The 22,263-nt window shown below is 46.3% G+C and overlaps 1 protein-coding gene across 3 annotated transcripts; it reads left to right on the top strand.

Moving 5' to 3' along the window:
- The first annotated feature begins 12,476 nt into the window (after window positions 1–12,476).
- LOC101160760 (natural killer cells antigen CD94) lies at window positions 12,477–20,445 on the top strand. 3 transcript variants are annotated; one of them, XM_078932562.1, is made up of 8 exons: window positions 12,477–12,612; window positions 12,697–12,774; window positions 14,749–14,829; window positions 14,908–15,015; window positions 15,089–15,274; window positions 15,363–15,523; window positions 19,348–19,469; window positions 19,820–20,445. In XM_078932562.1, exons 2-8 carry the CDS (start codon window positions 12,702–12,704, stop codon window positions 19,965–19,967), a joined length of 879 nt encoding a protein of 292 aa, XP_078788688.1. In that variant the 5' UTR covers window positions 12,477–12,612; window positions 12,697–12,701; the 3' UTR covers window positions 19,968–20,445. The 3 variants fall into 3 exon arrangements, with proteins under 3 accessions (XP_078788688.1, XP_011484078.1, XP_020566071.1); XM_011485776.4 differs by lacking the exon at window positions 12,477–12,612 and having other exon boundaries at window positions 12,622–12,774; XM_020710412.2 differs by lacking the exon at window positions 12,477–12,612 and having other exon boundaries at window positions 12,623–12,774; window positions 14,903–15,015.
- Window positions 20,446–22,263: the final 1,818 nt, after the last annotated feature.

Here is a 22,263-nt window from a genome sequence, read left to right as displayed (position 1 = left end):
GGTGCTGGTGCGTCCACCGTCTCCTGGATCACTGACTACCTGACAGACAGGCCACAGTTTGTCCGACTGGGCGGCGTCCTGTCTGATGTGGTGCTGAGTGGTGTGGGAGCCCCACAGGGCACTGTGCTCTCTCCATTTCTGTTCACCTTATACACCTCAGATTTTCAGCACAACTCAGAGTCATGTCACCTACAGAAATTCTCTGATGACTCTGTGGTTGTGGGGTGTATAAGCGGTGGACGGGAGGAGGAGTACAGGACGCTGGTGGACGGATTTGTGGAGTGGGCTGGAGAGAATCACCTGCTGCTCAATGTGGACAAGACCAGGGAGATGGTGATCGACTACCGGAGGAAAAGGACAGTCTTACAACCCCTCTGCATCCTGGGTAAGGATGTGGAAGCGGTGGAGGAGTATAAATATCTGGGTGTGACTATCGACAGCAGACTTAGCTGGAGGAGCCACAGCACTACTGTGTACAAGAAGGCCTGCAGCAGACTCTACTTCCTAAGGAAGCTGAGGTCATTTAATGTGTGCAGCACGATGCTGGGGATCTTCTACCAGTCTGTGGTAGCCAGCACCTTGTTCTCCTCCGTGGTCTGCTGGGGAAGCAGCATTGCAGTCAGTGACACCAACAGACTGAACAAGCTGATCAGGAAGGTGGGTTCTGTCATTGGCTGCAAACAGGAAACTTTTGAAGCAGTGATGGAGAGGAGGTCACTAAACAAGATCTTATCCATCATGGACAACCCAGAGCATCCTCTCCACCCTGTTCTGGACAAACAGCGGAGCTCCTTCTCTAGAAGGCTCAGACAGCTCCGCTCCAAAACTGCCCGGTACCAGAAATCCTTCCTGCCCAATACTATAACCCTGTTCAATAACTCACAATGCAGAAGATAACCTTTGCACATTTTCTTTTCTCTTTTTCTTTATTTTGCACATTTCTTTTGCACATCTCTTTACCTGCACTGTTTTGTAAATAGCTCTTTAAATTATACCACATTTTCCTTGTTCTTGTTTTTTTATTTATATTATTCTTAGTCTTTTTTCCTGTCAGTTGTTATGGTAACGAACAAATTTCCCACGTGTGGGATCAATATAGTATTTCTGATTCTGATTCTGATAATATTCAGTAGTTTATGCCGTTGTAGTTGCATAATAGAGACAGTCTGCCTCTCTCAGGGTCATCTGGAGTAAGTTGGATTTTCACATCTGCAATGAATCTAGCTGGTTTGTTGTTCATTGTTTTTGTCTTGTGTATTGCAAAAAATCAGTTGTTAATTAGAGCGTTATAAATTAACTGAAGTAAATCTATGTATACAGCATTTCTACTGCAAAGAAACAGAAACTGAAAACCAGAGATTTTTAATTAGAAAATATAAAAAATAGATCATGTATGTTTAATAATTCACCCTTCATGGGATTGTTACTATTTAGAGGCTAAGAGAACATTTCAGTTACTGTATTGTAGATAAAAAATGAAACGAGCTTTTCAGCACAGTTTGGTTGTGGAGCCTGTTAACTGCAGAAGACCACGCTGCAATCTGCTGAAGGATATTAGGAAATACTCAAACTGACCAATCTGATCAGACCTAAGAGGAAGAGAGTCATGAGGAAGTGTATTAATGTTAATGAAGAGGAAGTCTTACAGCTTAAAGTGCAGCAGTTCCGGTATATATCAACCATTGCTGAACAAACTGAGCTGTTCCAGAAAATAAAATCCTAATCTGTCATCATTTTACAGCTGTTGACCAACTGATTTAACCACTTCCCTCCCAAAAGTTCAACAAACAGGTCAAAGTTCATTTGTACTGAACTTTATCATGCAAAATGAACTTGTTGAGCTTTTGAATTTATTAAAACTGTAATTCATCTCGAAAAACACACCAAAAGGGTATTTTGATCCAGTCAAGCATTTCTGAGTATTTCTCTAAAAACACAACGTGAGCAGGTTTTCACATTGTGACGTAGATAAACTGTACACCCCCCCCCCCCCCCATGCTAAAACAGAAGCCCATGAAGCTAGCAGTGATCAACAAAAATGCTTTCATTTTATATGCACGATATGCACATTCCTCTTTGCAAAAGCTGGGATTTTGTTTGTTTCGGCCACGAAAACAGATATGCTGCAGAGGCATGTCATGAAATGGGCGGCACCCACACGGAGAATCAGGAATCAGGAATCAGGAAAACTTTATTGTCATTTTATCATGATAAAACGAAATTAGGCTTTCTGGTCCCGGGCCAGCCGTTTACATTCAGACATAAATAAATATATCAATAATAATGTCAATGTGATATAAATATGTTACGGTGTGGTTCCTGATGAGTATTGCACAGAAGTATTTTTCAAATTGCACAGTATATTATGTTAAGTATTGCACAGCCCTATGATATTGCACTTGGGAATTAGCTTGTTGTCCATAGAGAGGGTGGTGGGGGGGGGGGGGGGGGGTGCAGTGATCAACCGGAGTTCAGCAGTCTGACTGCTTCAGGAAAGAAACTGTTCCTCAGTTTGGTGGTCCTGCTCTTTATGCTCCTCAGTCTCCTGCCTGAGGGGAGCAGGGAGAACAGAAGGTGTGAGGGGTGAGTGGGGTCTTTCAGGATGTGGGAGGCCCGTTTCCTGCATCTGGTCGTATAGATGTCAGTGGTGGACGGCAGGCTGCAGCCCACAGTCCTCTGTGCAGCTTTTGTCACTCGTTGCAGAGCTTTCCTCTCTGCTGCAGAGTAGCTACCGTGCCACACCGTGATGCAGGAGGTCATGACGCTCTCCACCACACACCTGTAGAAGGAGGTCAGGACTGAGATCCCCATCCCAGCTCGTTTGAGCCTCCTCAGGAAATACAGGCGCTGGTGTGCCTTTTTGACCAGGCAGGAGGTGTTGGTGCTCCAGGTAAGGTTGCTGGAGATGTGCACGCCCAGATACCTGAAGCTAGAAACCACTTCCACCGAGTCCCCTCCGATGTGAATGGGGGGAGGGGGGCATCTGTCCTTCCTGAAATCCACGATCATCTCCTTGGTCTTCTTCCCATTGATGCAGAGGTTGTTGTCTCTGCACCAGCTCTCCAGATGTTCCACCTCCTGCCTGTAGTCAGACTTGTTGGAGATGCGTCCAACCACAGCTGTGTCATCCGCAAACTTCACGATCAGACAGCTGGGGTGACTCGCTGTGCAGTCGTGCGTGAGCCAAGGTTATTATAGTTAACGAAAACGAACGAAAAAACTAAAACTAGAACTGAAAAAACATTTTCGTTAACTGAAATAAAAATAAAAACGAGAGTTTTTAAAAAAACGAAAACTAACTAAAACTGTTTGTTGTGTGTATAAAACTAACTGAAACTAAATAATATTAACCCCAAAAAATACTTCGTTTTCGTCTTTGTTAATACATAAGTCTTTTGGGTTGAAATAAAGTCTATTTACTTCACCCAAATCTCGCGGGATTGGGCGGTTTGAATTGTGCTGCGGGCGGGAGCGGGCGGCAGAAAAAAACCCGCGGGATCAGTGCTGCCATGAATATCTCATGAATATATATTAGCGGACTACGTTAGGCTGAGCGGCTGTTGGATTCTTATGTACTGAAGCTCCGTGAAGGCACCAGGTAGAGACGCCCAATGGCCTCTGTCATCTAACCTGTTGTTGGGGGTGCGCCCCGCCCCGCCTCTTACTAAGAGCGCGCTTCAGGCCGTCTGTCTGCGCGCGCACACACGCACACTTTTAACCGAACGGGATTTGTGAAAATATATTTAATAATTAAGTTGCAAATTACACAAGAGGAATGCATGAAAAGATGAGGCTGGAGGAGGGACATGAATCTCTTTAATAATATCAATACAAATACATGTTTTTTTCCTGCGGGACGGGAGACAATACAAAATCAATGCTTCTCTATTACTGTGCGGGACTAAATTCTATGAGTTTTGCGGTTGCGGGCGGGAGTGGACATACATATTGCGGGTGTGGGCGGGAGTGTAACGCATACGTTGCGGGAGCGGGCGGGATTGGTCAGAAATTCAGCGGGCGCGAAAATAGTCCCGCGCAGGGCTTTAATCTGAACCTTACGGCATCACGTAGTCTGTGACGTCACATGATGTCTGTCGGACACTGCCGGCTAGCGTTGTCATAGACATTTACATGAGCGTGATGGCTGCAGTAAAAGTTGGGAGAAAGCGGGAGAGTCCTATTTGGGACTTTTTGAATATAACAGCGTCGAAAACTAAAGTAAGTGCCTTGTAGTCGAAGCAGGAGACAAAATTTGTGGAACGCTCCTCAAAGGGAAAAACCCTACGAATCTAAAAGTACTGTAGCATCCCCGTGTTCTGTTCATTCGTTAATGTTTTATTAGATGCTAAATTGCTCTGTTGATTATGGAGAACAGTGGGCGTGGCGGGAGAGGGGAGGAAGAGCCGCGAGACTAGGGAGGGAAGCTCGTTTTTAGTTGGGAAGGCTGACCCTGTTTTTGTACGGCGTGGTTACGGCCGACAGTAACCGAGTGTTCGGAATAAATGAGGAGTTTATGGTGAAACCAGCGTCTGCATTCATTGAAACGCCACATTGGTGTCAGAAGTAAAAGCAATCAAACAAAAAAAAGGAGAACTTCTGAGTTCTGACTCACCTCACCGCTAGTCTGGTAGGGCTTGCCGTGCATTGCAACTCAGTCAGCGGGGAAGATGGCGACGCCGCGAGGAAAACCCGACGCTCGTCCCAAAATTAAGGAGGAGATGACGCACGATGATTGCGCTGGTCTGTCTGGACATCTGGTAGGATTGAGCCACGCTGCGGAGCACGTAGCCCGTCTGAGACAAACAGCAAGGGAGATGGCTGCTGATGCCGGCTTCAGCGAGGCAGCCAGAGCCGGCGCGAAAAAGCCCGCGGACAGTGACGTCAAGCCGAATGTAAACAAAGATGGCGGCGCCCGGCCAGCCCAATTCCAGGTGAAAACTCCGAAATACTCCGGCAAAGCGGATTGGGAGGCTTTCCATGCCCAGTTTGAACTTTTAGCGCATGCTGCAGGCTGGTCAGAAGATGTTAAAGCTCTACAGCTGGCCATGTGCCTCACAGATGAAGCATTAACATGCCTGCTGCTGCTCAGCCCTGCAGAAAGGGGTGACTATAAAGCTCTGGTCAGTGCTCTACAGCGGCGGACAGTGTTGGACAGTGTTGCAGACCCAGTGTCCTTCGTTCGGAGTTGGCAAACAGATTAAGACATGACGGTGAGCCGCTCCGTGTACTGGCCAATGACATTGAAACCCTAACAAGGAGAGCATATGCCCACATGCCTGCTGATGTGCAGAGTGAACTAGCCAGAGATCAGTTCATCAGAGCCATAAGCCCCAGAGAGCTGCGGATTCAGACACAACTGGCACATCCCTCCAGCCTGCAGGAGGCTCTGGAGCTAGCCCTGGAACGTGAGATGGTTGGAGCAGCAGCAACAGAGAACGACTCCGCTGGCAGCGGTCCAGTCGTAAGGACTGTGGTACACGCAGACTCAAGCCAAGAAAAGCCAGCATGGGCGGATGAATTGACTGAACTGATCCGAGCTGTGGCCGTGCCACCACCGCGCACTGGCGCTCGCGCTCGCCGGGACCCACCCGTTTGCTGGGTGTGCGGCCAACCTGGCCATATCAGCGTGCGGTGCCCAAAACGGGCTGGTGTTCAGGGAAACGACTCCGGGCCTGTGTAGATGGGACGACACAGGCCCCAACCTCTATGTCCCCCACTGCCTCATTTCCCCAGGTTGAAACCCAGCCGAACAGCTGGAGCGGGCTTCACTGTGGCCAAAGACAGATGACGACACAGAGTCACTGAGGGTGGTGGGCTGGACTCATAAAGGAGATTTTTGTCACATACCTGTCACCCTGGCCGGGACCCCTTGTATAGCTCTTATTGACAGCGGCTCCACAGCTACACTTTTGAGACCTGACCTGGTTCCTGCGGGAACACAGCTGGAACCTACAATCGTGAAACTGCGGACTGTAACCGGTGAGCTCGCTCCTATGTTGGGGAAAGGGACAGTGGCCATACAGATTGGAGAATTTTCTGTGGACTTTAAGGTGTGGGTTGCAGCAGTGCAGGACCCCTGCATATTGGGACTGGACTTTCTGCGGGCTGCCAGCTGCGTGCTGGATCTGGGAAATAACACGCTGGCCTTTCCCAGGGGCCCCACAGTCCCAATGGTGCATTCTTCACAGGTACCCAGACCGCAACTGCCTGCTGCTAAGGTGAGAGGAGCACACCATCGGTTAGACCCCCCACTTCAAAACTTTCCGCTTCCTCACCACCCACAGCCCCCGGCGGTTGCAGAGCCTCCCGCCTCAACCCGACAGCCTTCTGTTGACAAGTTGGACAGGTTGACTGAATTAAGAAAGGTATGGGAACGCAGCTGTGATAACTTAGACCCTGGGCAGCAGGAGGAACTGTGGCAGGTGTTGTTAGAATTCAAGGACATTTTTGCTCTGTCTGAAGAAGAAGTTGGCTTGACACACCTGGTCCAACATGAAATCCACACTGGTGATGCACGGCCCATCAGGACACGCACCCGCCGCCTCCCATTGGCACACCAAGTAGCTGCTGATGATGCAATTGGTGAGATGCTGAGGGCTGGCATAATTGAGCCGTCTGACAGTCCCTGGGCTTCGGGAGTGGTGATGGTTAACAAAAAGAAGAGCTCAAAAATGAGGTTCTGTGTGGACTACAGGCCACTGAACAGTGTGACTAGAAAGGACTCATATCCATTACCCCGCATTGATGAGTCTTTGGACTTGGTGTCCGGTTCTTCCTGGTTCTCCTCCTTGGACTTACGGAGTGGATACTGGCAGGTGCCCCTCAGCCCTGAAGCCAAACCAAAGACTGCTTTTTGCACAGGGAGGGGGCTTTGGCAGTTTCGTGTTCTGCCGTTTGGCCTGTGCGATGCTCCGGCCACCTTCGAACGTTTAATGGAAAAGGTGCTGGCCGACACCCCTCGACAGGAATGTCTGATATATTTGGATGACATTCTGGTCCACGGGGGCTCCTTTGAGACAGCTTTGGGGTCTCTGCGGCGGGTTCTACGGAGAATAGCAGCAGCTGGTCTGAAGCTCCACTCTGACAAATGTTGCTTTATGAAGGGAGAGCTTGAGTTTCTGGGGCACAGGATTGGTGGAGATGGCATCAGCACACTGGAGGAGAAAGTGCAAGCAGTGAGAGACTGGCCAACCCCCACCAATCTAAAAGAACTGAAGAGTTTCATCGGCCTAGCTTCCTACTACAGGCGTTTCGTGCGGGGCTTCTCTTGTATAGCTGCACCTTTGTTCGGCCTACAGAGAAAAGACAAGGATTTTGCCTGGACACTAGAGTGCGAGCAGGCCTTTGGCTCTTTAAAAAAAGCCTTGACAGAGTCTCCTATTCTTAATCCCCCGGACCCCAACCTTCCATTCATTCTGGATACAGATGCCAGCGAGGTAGGAATGGGGGCAGTGCTGAGCCAAGTTGGATCGGAAGGGGAGAGAGTGGTGGCGTACTTCAGTCGTACTTTCAACAAAGCAGAGAGGCGCTACTGCGTGACGCGCAGAGAATTCCTTGCCATTGTGAGAGCAGTTAGCCACTTCAAGTATTACCTGTGTGGACTACCGTTCACTGTTCGTACTGACCACTCAGCACTTCAATGGTTGATGTCCTTCAAGGAGCCAGAAGGACAGATTGCACGTTGGCTGGAGGAGTTGGCACCGTACACCTTCAAAGTGGAGTACAGAGCAGGAGCTCACCATACCAACGCTGATGCCATGTCCCGGCGGCCCTGTGGCCCTCTTGGGTGCGGATACTGTGAAAAAAGGGAGACCCGGGAAACAGAGCTCTGCGTTGAGGAGCTGGGCCCCGTGGACAACCGTGATGACCCGATCTGCAGGGCAATACAACTCGTCAGCCCCCTTGAATGGAGAGCACAACAGGAACAGGATGTTGACCTGAAACCTGTGCTGCGGTGGGCGGAGGCTGGGCAGAAACCAAAGTGGGAGGAGGTAGCTGGGTGTTCACCGACCACCAAAGGACTGTTAGAAAAGTTCGGGGCCCTACGATTGAAGGACGGGGTGCTTCAGAGAGCCTGGAAGGAACCAGCAACAGGGGAGGAGAGGTGGCAGATTGTGGTCCCCAGTTCCCTGAAACAATCTGTTCTAAAAACCTGTCAAGGAACTACAGGAGCCGGCCATTTCGGAATTTCAAAAACTCTTCGACGACTCCGACAAGGGTTTTATTGGGGCCGGTTGAGGAGGGATGTCGAAGACTTTTGCCGTCGCTGCGATCTCTGTACAGCATACAAGGGCCCGCCAGATCAGTCACGTGCCCAGCTCCAGCAGTTGGCTGTGGGCGCCCCAATGGAGAGGGTAGCTGTGGACATTATGGGCCCCTTTCCCCGCACAGACCATGGCAACCGCTACGTTCTCGTAGCCATGGACTATTTTACAAAATGGCCCGAGGCATACGCCATACCAGACCAGGAAGCAGAGACTGTAGCAGATGCTTTGGTGGCTGGGATGTTTGCCAGATTTGGAACACCGGAGATCATCCACAGCGATCAAGGCAGAAATTTTGAGTCTGCAGTATTTGGTGCTATGTGTAAGCAGCTGGGCATAAAAAAGACACGGACCACACCTTTGCATCCCCAGAGCGATGGATTGGTCGAACGGTTCAACAAAACGTTGGCAAAACAACTCGCCATCCTCACAGCCGAACACCAACGGGATTGGGACTGTCATTTACCCCTTGTTCTTTTGGCCTACAGGTCTGCTGTGCAGGATTCTACATTGTGCACTCCTGCTCTGCTGATGTTGGGACGAGAGCTACGGACACCAGCCGAGATGGCTTTTGGTAAAACCCCAGACACACCAGCAGTTCCACCAGGACCGGAATATGCCAGGAGACTCCAGGACCGGATGGACTCTGCCCATGCATTTGCTCGTGATCAGCTACAGAAAGCGGGTGTACGACAGAAACGGAACTATGACATGAGGGCCAGAGGAAGAGACTTTAAAGCTGGGGACCTAGTGTAGGTGTACAGTCCTAAACGGAGGAAGGGTAGGTGCCCCAAACTTGACTGCCACTTGGTTGGGCCTTGTGAAGTGTTGGAGGTGCTGGGTGAGGTAGTATATAGGGTCCGACTCCCACCTAGGGGAAGACGGGTGGTTCTCCACCTGGACCGGCTTGCCCCTTATAGAGGTGATGCTCAACCTCAGCAGTTTTCTGGACCCCCAAAACATCCTCCAAGAAATGTGACACCCCCATGCGACGTACATTCTTGCCCCCTTCTACAACCTTCTCTTTCTGCCCCTTCCCTGGACTCTACCCCTGCTCCTCAGCTGTAGGTTCCAGAAACACGAGCACAACCCCAAACTCTCACTCCAAGGAGGCCTCAGAGACAGAGAAAGCCTCCAGGCCACCTCAAGGACTTTTTCTGCGGCCCCTCGGGACGAGGGACTTTGTAAGGGGGAGACAGTGTAGCATCCCCGTGTTCTGTTCATTCATTAATGTTTTATTAGATGCTAAATTGCTCTGTTGATTATGGAGAACAGTGGGCGTGGCGGGAGAGGGGAGGAAGAGCCGCGAGACTAGGGAGGGAAGCTCGTTTTTAGTTGGGAAGGCTGACCCTGTTTTTGTACGGCGTGGTTACGGCCGACAGTAACCGAGTGTTCGGAATAAATGAGGAGTTTATGGTGAAACCAGCGTCTGCATTCATTGAAACGCCACGGTACATTTAAAAAGCGCACACAACAACGCAAATCAACAGTACCTAGACAAGCTAGCCTGTCGCCCGCCCTCCCCCGAAAAAGAAGCCAGAGCAAATAACCTAATGCTGTTATCGACTGTTGTATTTTAATTTAAGGATGGTTGTCCTTGTGTCCTCTGAATAATAAGTGTTTCAAAATGTATCTTTGATTGAGTTTTTATTATACAATACTTATTCTGGTGATTTTGAATCATGCACCTGACAAATATCCTAATTTACAAAAAAAAAAACTAAAACTAACACTAAAACTAATAAAAACTAAACTAAAACGAAGCAATTTCAAAAAATAAAAACTAATAAAAACTAGTAAAGCAGCCTCTAAAAACTAATTAAAACTAAATAAATTTAAAAACAAAAATTCAAAACTAAATAAAAACTAAAACTAATAAAAAATCCGAAACTATTATAACCTTGGCGTGAGCAGGGTGAACAGGAGGGGGCTCAGCACACAGCCCTGGGGAGAGCCCGTGCTGAGGGTGATCGGGGAGGAGGAGACGTTGCGGATTTTTACAGACTGCGGTCTGTCTGTCAGGAAGTCCAAGACCCAGTTGCACAGAGTGGGGTTCAGTCCAAGTGTGAGTAGTTTCTGGGTGAGGGTCTGCGGGATGATGGTGTTAAAAGCTGATGTGAAGTCCACGAAGAGCAGTCGAACGTACGCGTTCTTGTTCTCTAGGTGGGTGAGGGTTGTGTGGACCACAGAGGATATGGCGTCCTCTGTGGATCTGTTTGACCTGTATGCGTATTGGTGCAGGTCCTTGGTGATATCGATGGATTCTGTGATGCGGGTCATGACCAGTTTTTGGAAACATTTCATGACTATCAGTGTCAGGGCAACCGGCCGATAGTCAGTCAGACCTGTCACTGTGGATGATTTGGGTATTGGAATGATGGTGGCGGTTTTCAGGCAGGTGGGGACCACTGCCTGCATCAGGGAGGTGTTGAAGATGTCTGTCAGCACCTCTGTGAGCTGGTGTGCACAGTCCTTCAGCACCCATCCAGGGATGTTGTAGGGTCCAGCAGCTTTGTGAGGGTTGATCCTCTGGAGGGTCCTCCTCACCTCAGCTGGCGTCACGCTGAAAGGCTCTTCGCCAGGTTGGATGGTGGGTTTGGTGCTGGGAGGGGCGGTGTTGGAGTCCTCAAAGCGGGAGTAAAAGAGGTTGAGTGCGTCTGGTAGAGAGGGGTCCTCAGGGCATTGTGCATCTCTGGTGTTGTAATCTGTGATGCACTTAATGCCCTTCCACATACTCCGAGGGTCATTCGACGTAAAGTGTCCCTGAATCCTCTAGGCGGCCTTGGCCCTCCTCACCCCAGCATGTAACTCCCTTCTTGCTGCTCTGAGTGCCACCTTGTCACCTGACTGGAACGCAGCATTCCTGTGTTTCAGCAGAGCCGCACCTCTGCGTTCAGCCAGGGTTTCTGGTTGGGGTAGTCTGTTACAGTCCTGGTGCTGGTGACATCCTCCGTGCACTTACTGATGTACCCGAGGACTCCTGATGCATAATCCTCCAGGTCCACCTCCCCCTCATGCGAAGCTGCCTCCCTGAAGATCCGCCAGTCTGTGCGCTGGAAACAGTCTTGCAGAGCTGATGCAGCCTCACTAGGCCACACTGTGATGGTCCGCTGTCTTGGTGTCTGTCGTCTGAGGAGAGGGCGGTAAACAAGGGCCAGCATTATAGCTATGTGGTTTGAAAAGCCCAAATGAGGATGGGGGACAGCTCTGTATGCGTCTTTTTTGTTGGTGTAGACACAGTCCAGAATATTATTTCCGCGTGTTGGAAAGTTGATGTGCTGGTGGAACTTGGGCAGAGTGTCTGTCAGGTTTACATGGTTGAAGTCCCCTGCAACCACGTAAAAAGCCTCCGGGTGCTTGTGCTGGAGCGAGCTGATGTTGTGTAGCTCGCTCCAGCACAAGAAAGGCGGGGCTTCAGAGATCGAGTCGTCTTACTTCTGGGTTGGAAAGTGAGCCGCACAAATAACTACAATTTCATTTTTAAAATTTTTTGTTTAGTAGTCAAAGGAAAGGCTTAATAAAAGGTTGATACGGACACTTTAAAACAAATTGGACTAACTAAAACGTGCAAAAACATAAACACAGTTAAATCCACTGAAAACATTAACAAGGTCCCACTACACAACAAATGCCACTCTAAATAAAGTTTGGCTTTGGTCAGTGATTGTCAGATTGCTTGTTAAATATGGATCTTGCCAGGTTTTTGTAGCCAATATACATTCCAACTTTAATTCACACATTTTAATGCCTTTTCAAAGAAGTAAAACAGCCAATTGGAACAAAAATCAATACACAGAAATATAATCTTCTTTGAAATGTTAATAGTTTGAAACTTCTGGAAGTATCAATCCATTGAGACAGGGGTGTCCAAATCTAGGCCTCAAGGGCCGGCAACCTGCTGGTTTTCCAGAAACCCTGCCTCATTTGCTGTTGATTACCTGTATCAGGTGTGTTTAGCCAATAAGGAGCTTCAACGCCAGATTGATTGGAAAACATAAAGGACATCAGCCCTTGAGGCCTGGAATTGGACACCCCTGCATTAAGAGCTTCTTTCCTGCTTCTCAAGTCCTGTTCATTACATTTTTTGTTTAAAAAAGGAGGCTGTTCTGTGATGTGCTTGTTTCTGTTTGTCAACAAGAATTCATCGTTTTTAAGCTACATTGGAGTCCACCACCACTTAATGGGAATTCCTTTTTGACTGGCTCCTTGGTCCTGAGCCCAGACTGATGCAACCCTGGCTCTGGCTTTAGTCTCTTCTGCATTTGCTTGTTTTTTTCCATGACTCAAATGTGTAACAGGATATCACACGTAACTCAGCTGTACCCCCAAAAAGGAGAACTGGGCACACGTAAGAGCACTTTCTGTGCTTTTGTTGTCCAAAGTCTCTGTGGTTCAGTTTGGTTTGCTAAGATTTTCTTTGTTCAATTTAAAGTCTAAATGACTGCGGGACAGGACCAGGATCTTAATTACATAAATGTGACTTTTAAGGCCAACAATACATCTGCTCAAGGTGAGACTTTTCTTCTCCATTTTTGGCTTTTATGAACCCAAACTTTTAGTGAATTTAACAAAACCAATAAATGCTTCTATTTTGTTTGAACTTAAAAGTGATTTGATTGTCATTTCAATTGTACAGAGGTTCATGAAAAACTTCAGTTTTTCTAATAAAACATACTTTTTAAATGGATCATTCTAAGTTTAAAAAAAAGTTTTAAAAAACAGTCAAACTTGAGGGTGATTCCTCCCCGCATCCTGTACCTGGTCCTTTCTGTCATCCGACCAAATTGGAGAACATTTTTGACACATTCTTGTTTTGCCTCTGATTTGTTTAAACTGCTGGTCCTTTTATGATGTTGTCTGTATGGACTGAGTGCTTGTTTGCATTGTAGTTTAAGTTCCAGGAGACAGGCCGTTACGATGCTGTAAGCAGATGTTTTTCTGTTCCAATGAAACCTTTTAGACAATCTAACTTCTCTCTAACTTCTCTCTTACACAAGCATAAACCTTGTAGCAAAAAGTCTTTTGTATAGGATTGTTAAATTTTAAATAAAGCAGCCAAATACTGCTTAGTGAGTTGGGTTTAGTTTCTTCAGACACGGTTCTTGCCAGGCGTCAAAAATCCAGAAGTTGCTCGAACACTAATTTTCTAATAAGCTAAAGCAGATAAAAAGATCTTTAAAAAAACTACCATCATTGACATAAAAAAAAAACATAATATAATAATTACAACTGATTTGAAGAAAAAATGTGCAATCCCCTTCATCACAGACTGTGGGCAGACCAGCATTTGAAGTTAACCCTTTAACACCAAAAATGTTGCTGGCAATAGCAAACAGCATGCTCTTTAAACTCTTCGACTGTTTGTCCAATCAATTAATTCTGACATGAAGAAAAGCAGCATTGGAGAAACTTCTTTATACATTGCAACACAAAATGCAAAACTTGATGTTAGTAACATGTTGCATAATGGCAGAAAGCTGCTTTTCCCTATGTCAGAATCAGCTGGTTTACATTGAATGGATAAACAATTTACAAGTGCAAAATACACTTGATTTGATAGGAAACAGTTAACTATGTTTTATGCCACATTCGTTTAGCTCTTCTTCACTGCCTTTTTAGCTCAATTTCCTTCCATTTTCTACTGTGGGCATATTTATAGTTTAACAATTTTAAGATTTAATGGAGCAACTTTGTCTGATATTACATTAAGATTACTGTTAAAATGTTGAGCAGATATAGATCTGCTCAACAGATGCTGTGCATTTTTTTAAATATGTGAAGTTTGTTCCTATTGTGTTAGGCAGCATCTTCTTATGGTTCTTTTAGGAACTTTTTGGATTAAAACCCATCCATCCATCCCACCCATTTTCTTAACCTGGTGACTATTGGGTGAAAGCGGGGTTCACCCTTGACAATTCGCCAACCTTCAGCAGGACCTGAAATAAAACCATTAATTAAAAAACACGAACACATGAATGGAATAAGATGCTCAAATCCCTGTATAAATCCTCTGTTCATCTTGTCTAAAATCAAGTTATCAATAAGAAGAGATGTGTTAGAAAATGACCAGAGATTATAAAGTACCATTGGTAGATCTGTCCAGGTCTGTCAGTGGAAGGTGAGTTCTGGGTTTAGACTAAGATGATGTCACCCTAAGGAAATGTTTGAGCTGAGTACTGAATCTGTGTGTGGCAACAGACTGATGATGGGAAAAGCTGTTGAAAGGTTTTGGGGGTAATATTGTTGTTCTTGATAATTTGGTTGAACTGACTTTTATCATTACAAGTCATTTTTTATTTTGTCATGAATACAAAAATAGTGTTTTAATTATATGCTTTTTTATTCAACTTTTAATTATGTTACATTATTATTATTAGCATTATTATTATGATTTTAAATCATGGTAAATTTAGAAATGCAAGTGCTGAAAGTCTGTCAGACTCGATCCAGCTTTCTTGACCTTTGCAGGCATTTTTCTTTGCAGAAAAAACACAGAACATGGAGGTCATCTATGATGAGGTGAAGACAGAAGAGAAGTCATGGGACACACATCCAAAAACCTCAGGTCAGTTTTTACAGGAAACAAAAGAAAACCACTTTGGACTTCATCACAGAAATCTGACTTTTTCTGCTTCAAGTTTAGACGATAAGAAGAAACCTGCATCTCATGGTCGTCTTGTTTGGGCTGCTGCCAGTTTAGGCATCCTTTGTCTCATCCTGATTTTTGTCATTGCCTCTCTCAGCATCTCCTGTAAGTCTGTTTCATTCGTGCTTCAAAGATTTTTGGTGTGAGAACAACAACAAATCAGTCTGTCTGACTACAGTCGCGCAGGAGCACCGAACACAGAGCATGATGTTAACGGCGCAGAACCAGCAGCTGCAGACGGAGAAGACCGCCTTACAGAGACAGATGCAGAACCTGAGCACAGACAGGGACAAACTGAACTGGACCATCAGTGTCATCCTGGACTACCAAAACTTCCCTGTTACTGAACTCTGTCCACAGAAAGGTGGGGCTTTAAACCCCTCCTTTGAATTTAAAGGATGTACAGTAACATATATATTTATTTTACATTTACATTTTGTTTTGTTCTTCAGTGTGTAAACCTTGCTTGGATGGTTGGGTTCTGTTCCAGTCAAATTGCTACCTGTTCACAAAGGATATGTATTACAGTCAGTGGAAAACCTGGAAGAAAAGCCAGGAGTTCTGCAAAGAGAAGAAGGCTGATCTGGTGGTGATTGAAACCTTGGAGGAACAGGCAAGACTCCCTTCATTTATCAACATTTACAACTAAGAAAATGTTTCAGATAGTCCATCAACTCTTTAACAAGCTTTCAGCTTGAGGTTACCTTACTGGTTTTGAATGTTGTATTTTGCTTTAAGGATAAAGTCTCACTCTCATCCTCTTTTGAACTGCCTTCAAAGTGTTCCTAGTGGTCTTTCAATAATGATGATGCAGTTTTTAGCCAAAATCCAATAAACTTATGTAAGCCTTCCCCACTTCCCATCATCCATCTGTTTACACTCTCTCCTGCTAGCTTACACCCCCAACCCAATAATAGCAAAACAATAAAAATGGCTAACAATATTGGAGCTTTCCGGCCGTACAGTTTTGAGCCAGATGCCAGCCAAGACGAGGAAAGATGTGCATGAATTTATATTTAAAAGTGGATGCACCTGAATTAGGTAAATTAACTATTTATTTTAACAAAGATTCCATTTATACCATAACTAGTGTTCACCTATTCACATGGGTGTTGTCTTCTGTGATGCTCTTAGTCATTTTCACGATGTAATAAAAAAAAACACCATACCTCAATCCAAATGGTATTTTCCAGTATCAATGTAATTGATTCATTTTCGTTCCGTTTTGAACCAATTTTAAAAAGGTGTAGGTCAATTTGTTTAAATTCAAATTACAACTTAAGACAGATTGATCTGGTTGAATCGTTGGAATACAAATCCTGTCCAGAATCCTGAGCTTGAGGCCCGCCCCGTGTATTTCTAAGTCACAAATACAGCCTTTTTCCAACAGCATTTTTTCATCAGCTCTGATTGACAACCATTTGAATGAAGAAATACTCAGAAACACAATCTCGAGCTTAAGTTTCTTTATATTTGTCCTCCACCTTCAGAAAATTACCACAAGAACATGTTAAAAACATTATTTTCATCAGAGTGGATCTTTAATATTTAAAGTCTTTAATATGGAAAACATTTTTTCAATTACAAAGAACATTCGAGTTTTTACGGTAAACTGATATTTGGGACTTTTCTAATACCCTTTTTTATTTTTTAATCAATTTTCAATCCGAAACTTTTTTTCTTTTTATATACTATTTTTGTGTTTATTAAATTTCATAGGTTGAAGACACAGAACTGGAAGTGGGATCAGTGTCATGATTTGAACTTGTTGTCTTGTTTTTGGTCCTTGTTCTGTCTTGTTTCTGTTTCCTGTTTTATTTTGAAAGTCTCCTGTTTTGTCTGTTTTCTTGAGTTTTACTTCCTTTGGTCCCCATCTGCCCTGATCGTGTTCACCTGTGTCTTGTCTGCCCTGTCTGTATTTAAGTCTTGTCTCTGCCTTCCTCCTGTGTTGGTCCATTAGTTATTTCCTGTCTGGTGTTCATGTTTTGTCATGCCATGTCCCATGTTTCTTGCCACGCCACGCCACGCCACGCCACAGTGAGTTTTTTGTTCCTGATCTGACATCCTGCTCTGCAGCGCTTTTCGTTTGTGTTTGTGATTAAACCCCTTGCCCCGGAACTGTGTGCCTCCTGTCTCTGCATCTGGGTCCATCCGGCTCTCGAGCCACCCCCTGCACCATGACAGAATGGACCAACCAAATTTTCTGGACCCAGCAGAGCAGGACTACACTGGGAGCCGTCTCGCCATGAGGGGGGGTCGACGTCGCCGTCGTCCCCGCCGTCCCCCACAGTCACGTTCAGTGGTGGTCCGGGATGCACCACAGCCACGTTCAGTGGTGGTCCCGGATGCACCACAACCTCCCCCAATGGTGGTCCCGGACGCACCACAGCCATGTCCAGTGGTGGTCCCGGACGCACCCCAACCCGTCCCGGCTCCCAGGGGGGTGCCGCCTGCACCCCGACCCATCCCAGCTCCCAGGGGGGTGCCGCCTGCGCCCCGATGGGTCCCCGGTTCCACTGCCACGCCTGACCCGCCTGAGCTCGGCTCCACGCCTGACCCACCTGAGCTCGGCTCCACGCCTGACCCGCCTGAGCTCGGCTCCACGCCTGACCCGCCTGAGCTCGGCTCCACGCCTGACCCGCCTGAGCTCGGCTCCACGCCTGACCCGCCTGAGCTCGGCTCCACGCCTGACCCGCCTGAGCTCGGCTCCACGCCTGACCCGCCTGAGCTCGGCTCCACGCCCGACCCGCCAGAGCCTGACTGCTGGCCCGACCCGCCAGAGCCTGACTGCTGGCCCGACCCGCCAGAGCCTGACTGCTGGCCCGACCCGCCAGAGCCCGACTGCTGGCCCGACCCGCCAGAGCCCGACTGCTGGCCCGACCCGCCAGAGCCCGACTGCTGGCCCGACCCGCCAGAGCCTGACTCCGACTGCTGGCCCGACCCGCCAGAGCCTGACTCCGACTGCTGGCCCGACCCGCCAGAGCCTGACTCCGACTGCTGGCCCGACCCGCCAGAGCCTGACTCCATGCCTGACTCCACGCCTGACTCCACGCCTGACTCCACGCCTGACTCCACGCCTGACTCCACGCCTGACTCCACGCCTGACTCCACGCCTGACTCCACGCCTGACTCCACGCCTGACTCCACGCCTGACTCCACGCCTGACTCCACGCCTGACTCCACGCCTGACTCCACGCCTGACGACTCCACGCATCTCATGCCGGACCTGCCACGCCGGACCGCTCGGCCCCCCGGCCGTCCTCCGGACCTGCCACGCCGGACCGCTCGGCCCCCCGGCCGTCCTCCGGACCTGCCACGCCGGACCGCTCGGCCCCCCGGCCGTCCTCCGGACCTGCCTCTCCGGACCTGCCTCGCCGGACCGTTCGGCCCCCCGGCCGTCCTCCGGACCTGCCTCGCCGGACCGCTCGGACCCCGGCCGTCCTCTGGACTCTTGTGCCCGTCGAGGTTTTTCCTCCGGGGCCCCCCCCTCATGTGACTTTTGGAACCTCGGAGCGGTTCCTTGAGGGGGGGGTACTGTCATGATTTGAACTTGTTGTCTTGTTTTTGGTCCTTGTTCTGTCTTGTTTCTGTTTCCTGTTTTATTTTGAAAGTCTCCTGTTTTGTCTGTTTTCTTGAGTTTTACTTCCTTTGGTCCCCATCTGCCCTGATCGTGTTCACCTGTGTCTTGTCTGCCCTGTCTGTATTTAAGTCTTGTCTCTGCCTTCCTCCTGTGTTGGTCCATTAGTTATTTCCTGTCTGGTGTTCATGTTTTGTCATGCCATGTCCCATGTTTCTTGCCACGCCACGCCACAGTGAGTTTTTTGTTCCTGATCTGACATCCTGCTCTGCAGCGCTTTTCGTTTGTTTGTGATTAAACCCCTTGCCCCGGAACTGTGTGCCTCCTGTCTCTGCATCTGGGTCCATCCGGCTCTCGAGCCACCCCCCCACCGTGACAATCAGGTCTCTACTAGCTTTTTAGTTGCAGAAATTGTTAGTTGTATTTATCTTTTGATAGATTTTTATACTTTTATACAATTCTTTATTAATTATAAAAGTGATGCAGGTTTATTTTATTGTGAAGTACAGTATATATATTTCTCATCCATCCATCCATCTATTCACTGTATCCCTTTTGGGGTCCCAGGGTTGCTGGAGACTGTCCCGGGTACTGTTGGGCAAAGGCAGCATACACCCTGGACACGACCCCAGTTTGTTGCAGCGCAAACAATCACACCAACAGAGAGCATTAAGAGAACTTTTTTTTTTTTCAGGATGGCAACAATGACGTTGTTAAATAAAAAAATAAAACAGTGAAGCTGTGTTCATGAAAAAGTTATTTTTTTAATGCTAAATGTAAATGTGAGTGCTGTTGCATTTCCAAAATAAGGTTAAAAACTAAAAGTTTTTTAGTGATATTTTCCTGTATTTTACTTGCAGGAGTTCATTAATAATAACACAAGTGAATATGACAGTCCAAAGCATGGCTACTGGATCGGTTTGAGCAAGACAGACACATCTGGCACATGGATGTGGATAAATGGAGGAAATCTCACAGTGATGTAAGCAACACACATGCATGGATGGACAAAACACACATACATAATTTCATCATCACTGCTGCTGATATCTATCTGAATTTATAAAAATAAAGTGAAGTAAACCCCACTGGGATTATATGAATTCATTTCCTCCCACTCCCTTTCAAACAATGAATCAAACTCCACGGATTAAATAGATTCAGTGTGTCACGTTTAAATGTGTAAGAGCAAATATGATAAAGAGTAATTGTATTGGCATCATTTACATGTGGATGTATATGGATATGTTCTTGTTCATTTTTGTTATAGTACCTTGAAACAAACTGATTCCAACATCTCTGAATCTCCACCATGATGACTTTCTTTCTTAGGTTCTGGGCAACAGAGCAGCCGGGCTACACACAGGCCTGTGCTTTAAGTAAACCACAAGCAGATCCTCTGGCCAGCTGGGACAAAGTGAGCTGCACCATGCGGAACCGCTGGATCTGTGAGACCAGAGCTTTGATCAAACCTGATTAGAAAGTCAAGCTGGGAAATCCTACATGACAAAGTCTGTAAATGTGTGACGTTTCTCAAACATTTGGAAGTCTGTAAAGTGTGTTTCATTTTTATGCGTGTTTGAACGGGATTCAAACTAAGCCTTTACGCTCCTAGAAAAGGGCAAAAGTGTCTTTGTTCAGCAGTTTGCTTATGTGTATGCATAGTAAAAATTATTATGGCAGACTTTTCAGCATGACAACAACCCAAACGGCTTAAGAAATGCTAGCTGGTTAAAACAAGAAGGTTTTCTGACGGTTCTGACCTGAATAACAGGAATTAAATATTTCTGAAAATAATTGTTTCTTTTGTGTAAAATGCCTAATTAGGTGGGAGTGGCAACACAAAGAAGGTGAATTGTTCTGAAGTCAGACAAATATGTGTGTTGTTTTTGACCTCATTCCTGCTTTATTTTTTGTGTGCCCTAAAGACTTTATTAAAATAAAAAAAAGGAAATCTTTTTCTGGCTTGCCTACAAGTTGATGTTTTTCCTGGATTTCTTAAGAGAACCCTGTGACAACATTGATGATCAGGGCCATCTATTGACGTTGGCTGTGGTGTAGATGCTATTCTCGGATGTGATTTACCTGTTCTCATGGACTTGCTGAAAAAAAAAAACTGAGCCACTGAAGTCAATGAAAACCCGTGCTGATGTTGATGGGAAAATGTCTGGTGCTGTACTCACTGGAGCCCAAGCTAAAGCTAATGCACAACATTTGGCAGATTTTGATGACATAGGCTAAAGATAGGCTAAAGAAATCACACTCCCAAATTCAATTCAATTCAATTTTATTCGTGCATCCCTAATTCACAACAACAGTCGTCTCAGTGGGCTTCGTACAGTAATTGTAAAGTAAACATACAATCAAAAAGGATCACAAATGCATAGAATTCAATAGGGTAATACTAAAACTTTAACTAAACAGACTAAGCTAAACTGGCATCCCTGCCCTTAGACCCTCCTTCGTGGTAAGAAAAAACTCCTAAAAAAAACGGATTCCGGAAACCTCAGGGGTGCCCACATGAAGGAGGAATCCTCCCCCAGGATGGACAGGCGATGTACCAGAACTCATAGAGAAGAATTAACTTATCTAACTCTACAACTACATATTTAAAGTCCAGCAGATGAGCTTCATCCAGACGGAGTCAGGGGACAGCCGGGTGTAGGAGCAGTAGCAGAGGCAAGCCAGAGACAAGGTACACGGTCAGGAACAGAAGCACGGATGAGCCAACTGGAATCTGGAAGCACTCCCACTCCCCAGGAGGGGAAAGAGGGAGAATACATGAATCGCACTGCACCAAACAGAGGCATGGAGAACTAAAGGATGAATAATGATCAAGAATAGAGAAGAGAGGAAGGGTAGAAGTTGAAGAGAATAGAGGACAGAACCCCAGAGCACCATAGTTACCCCAGCTTCAACTTCTAGCAGCCTACTAAAACCAATAGTTATTGTTATTAAATTTAATTTAAACACATTTAACATTAAGTTAAATAATCTCTGAATACTAACTAGTCTGACAATAAGCCTGTCCAAAGAGGAATGTTTTTAGTCTAACTTTGAATGTAGAAACTGTGTCGGCCTCTCTCACATGAGCTGGGAGCTTATTCCATAAAACGGGCTTGATGACTAAACGCTCTACCTCCAACTGTGCCTTTACTAATTCTAGGAACCACAAGCGTCCCGCATTTTGGGAGCAAAGTGCAAATACATTTTGAGAAAAAACCTAACTTAATGAACCCAGAGGAAACTGAATTGACATAATCAGGGATTAAACATATGTATATATCTTTTTTTTTCTAAATGTCGTGTCCAACGGCTGAACAAGTTGCTGGATGTTTATAGTCATCACTGTCAGGTTTAGATGTACAGTAAATATAAAAGGGGTGGAGCCTGTCTCCACACACTCAGTGATCAATTGATTGAAACATTGCCTTTGTTTTTTGTTTTTTTTACCGTTTCACACGGACACAAACTAGACAGCAGTTCTACTCCGTGGTCAAAGCAGCGTTCTGTCACGTCTGTACGTGTTTGTCGGGTTTTGTTAACTATGATAAAGTGTTGCTGTGTACAAATGAAACATATTAACAAAAAACAAGATTTTGTCCCAAGACTTTGTTTTGCCAGCGTGTCACAGTATTTTAGTATTTGAAGTATGACCCTTAAAAAAAGTATTTTTTTTCTTCTTTTTTCGGGCTGCTTCCTGCCTGATTGCGTGTCTGAAGCAACATTTTCAAATGTTGCTGCATGGTGAAAGTAAAGTCAAAATTCTGGCTTTT

This window comes from Oryzias latipes, chromosome 16 (assembly GCF_053564925.1).
Source record: "Oryzias latipes strain Hd-rR chromosome 16, Olatipes_Hd-rR_3.1".
In the NCBI taxonomy this organism is placed as follows: Eukaryota; Metazoa; Chordata; class Actinopteri; order Beloniformes; family Adrianichthyidae; genus Oryzias; species Oryzias latipes.
This window is presented reverse-complemented; position numbering and strand designations above follow the sequence as displayed.